The sequence below is a fragment of the Nansenia antarctica genome (assembly GCF_963989245.1).
Source record: "Nansenia antarctica genome assembly, chromosome: 7".
NCBI lineage: Eukaryota > Metazoa > Chordata > Actinopteri > Argentiniformes > Microstomatidae > Nansenia > Nansenia antarctica.
Window position 1 is genome coordinate 37,880,481 of NC_137677.1, and position 2,819 is coordinate 37,883,299.

General features: G+C 42.9%; 1 protein-coding gene across 1 annotated transcript in view; it reads right to left on the minus strand.

The window, feature by feature from the left end:
* Positions 1–240: 240 nt before the first annotated feature.
* The window catches only part of LOC308162576 (alsin-like), a gene marked incomplete at its 5' end in the record, with an annotated part of 40,866 nt that continues 38,287 nt past the window's right edge, over positions 241–2,819 (minus strand). The window contains 3 exons of the mRNA XM_080536721.1: positions 241–325; positions 778–874; positions 1,928–2,077. Of these exons, the coding sequence (XP_080392847.1) occupies positions 287–325; positions 778–874; positions 1,928–2,077 (286 nt within the window). The 3' untranslated portion in view covers positions 241–286. The remainder of the gene's footprint in view (positions 326–777; positions 875–1,927; positions 2,078–2,819) is intronic.

Below are 2,819 nucleotides of genomic sequence, written 5' to 3' on the forward strand. Positions count from 1 at the left end.
CTAAACAACAAATAAAATGTAAAAAATAATAATAATACAGTGTTTCTATAATGTATTATAAATGTAAGAATGCATCACTCACACACACACACACACACACACACACACACACACACACACACACACTCACACTCATACTCACACACACACACACTCTCACTCACACTCATACTCATACTCACACACACACTCACACACACACTCACACACACACACACACACACACACACACACACTCACACACACACACACACACACACACACACTCACACTCACACCAACGTCCCTACGTGGTCTTCTCATGCTGTATCTGATCATAGCAGGCCTGCACAAGGAAAGAGAGAAATTATTAATACATTGATGATCAAATATGTTTATTCATAACTGAACATCAATGAACATCCCTAATTTGGAAAGCATGCAGATCTTGTTTGTGTGCGTGTATCTGTGTGTGTGAGTGTGTGTGTGTGTGTGTGTGTGTGTGTGTGTGTGTGTACCCTGAGTGTGTGTGTGTTTACGTGTATGTGTGTGTGTACCCTGAGTGTGTGTGTGTGTACCCTGAGTGTGTGTGTGTGTGTGTGTATGTGTGTGTACCCTGAGTGTGTGTGTGTGTGTGTGTGTGTGTGTGTGTGTACCCTGTGTGGGTGTGTGTGTGTGTGTGTGTGTACCCTGAGTGTGTGTGTGTGTGTGTGTGTGTGTACCCTGAGTGTGTGTGTGTGTGTGTACCCTGAGTGTGTGTGTGTGTGTGTGTGTGTGTGTGTGTGTGTGTGTGTGTACCCTGAGTGTGGTGAACATGAAGTCCAGTTTCCCGTGCTGGATCCAGGGGTCCATCAGGTCCTCCACCAGGCTGACCTCCGCCCCCAGGTTCCTGATGCTGTCAATCAATCAATCAACCAATTAGTCAATGGACCTATCGCTAAGCCACGCCACAAAATAGAAATTGTCCAATCATATCACAGCAAAAGTCACGACGGGCAGAAAACTCAGACAAACAACTCGCTAATATCTGATGGTGAAAAGCTTCTAGACTAAATATTCTTGTCATCTTTAAAAACATGTCTATTACTTGCTGTGGTAAATCAGAAATCAGAAATTTGCTGTCGTTGAATGTCATTCAGTCACGGTCGGTCAGTCAGTCACTGTCAGTGAAGCGTTGTTTGTTTGTCCGAGTTTTCAAAGGGGCCGTGGCTTAGCGACAGGTTTCAATACATTTGACAGGATTTATGAAATCCTGCAGCAGGGAGGTCAGAGGTTAGAGAGGCCAGACAGCGCTATGGCTGACCCTGGGCTCTGATCTCCCTGTGTGTGTGTGTGTGTGTGTGTGTGTGTGTGTGTGTGTGTGTGTGTGTGTGTGTGTGTGTGTGTGTGTGTGTGTGTGTGTGTGTGTGTGTGTGTGTGTGTGTGTGTGTGTTATGGAAATTAATTTCCTCTTCGGAGGAGCACCTAGTCTAGTCTAATCTAATCTAGTCTAGTCTAGTCTAGTCTAGTCTAATCTAATCTAATCTAATCTAGTCTAATCTAGTCTAATCTAATCTAATCTAGTCTAATCTAATCTAATCTAATCTAGTCTAGTCTAGTCTAATCTAATCTAATCTAATCTAGTCTAATCTAGTCTAGTCTAATCTAATCTAGTCTAATCTAGTCTAATCTAATCTAATCTAGTCTAATCTAGTCTAATCTAGTCTAGTCTAATCTAGTCTAGTCTAGTCTAATCTAATCTAATCTAGTCTAATCTAATCTAATCTAGTCTAATCTAGTCTAGTCTAATCTAGTCTAGTCTAGTCTAATCTAATCTAGTCTAATCTAATCTAGTCTAATCTAGTCTAATCTAATCTAGTCTAATCTAATCTAGTCTAGTCTAATCTAGTCTTGTCTAATCTAATCTAGTCTAGTCTAATCTAAGTGTAGTAACCGTGGCAACACATACCGCGCCCGCAGCACCACGTAGAGGAAGAGGGGGAAGAGGTCGTCCATGGACCACAGGAAGTCCTCCTGCAGCAGGGCCTTCACTTCCTGGGTCAGGTCCTCAAAGGTCAGCTGGATGACCTGGAGCTTGTCTGCCGGGGTGAAGGTTGTGCTGGGGAAGGGGGGAAACGGGGGGGGGGGTCAAAATCAACACAACCAATAACACTAGAACAGCCATGGATGGGGTCATTTGACCTGTGTGTGTAATTTTTTTTTTTTAAATATCTTTGCACTCGATCAACTTTCAGGACCCGCCTTTCATGGATTTTCCTAGATATGTGCGTTCTACCACCCAGTATCCTTACATAGGACCTTCAAAAATCACATCAGGATAAGCTAATATAAAACTATTTAGCAGTTTTTCTGTGTAGGAGGCAGGCTAATTTACAGGACGGACAACTAGTGGTCGTTGTGTGTAAGTAGCAGCTTACTATTGTAAAGACTATGGTCATTTGACCCCTGAGGCGGCTCTTATAGTAGGTAAAAAAGGCACGGCTGTTCTAGTGTTAACCTCTGAAGATGAAGGCCCTGGTACACTCATTTCCACCTTAAAAACCAGACCCAGACTAACCTGCTTCTAACATCAGAAACATGGTGATCAGATGCAAAACCATTTGATAGGCAACAGCTTGAGGTTTTGTGTGGATATGCTGAAATCATAGTCCAGAATAACATACTACACATGACAAGGAGATGATAAGGTAATCAACAATCAAATTAATACTCAAATTAAAAAGCAGAATTTGGGCCAATTGATGGGCCGTTAGTTGATGTCTCCATTACCTGACCTGACCTGACCTGACCTGACCTGACCTGACCTGTGTCTCATTACCTGACCTGACCTGACCTGTGTC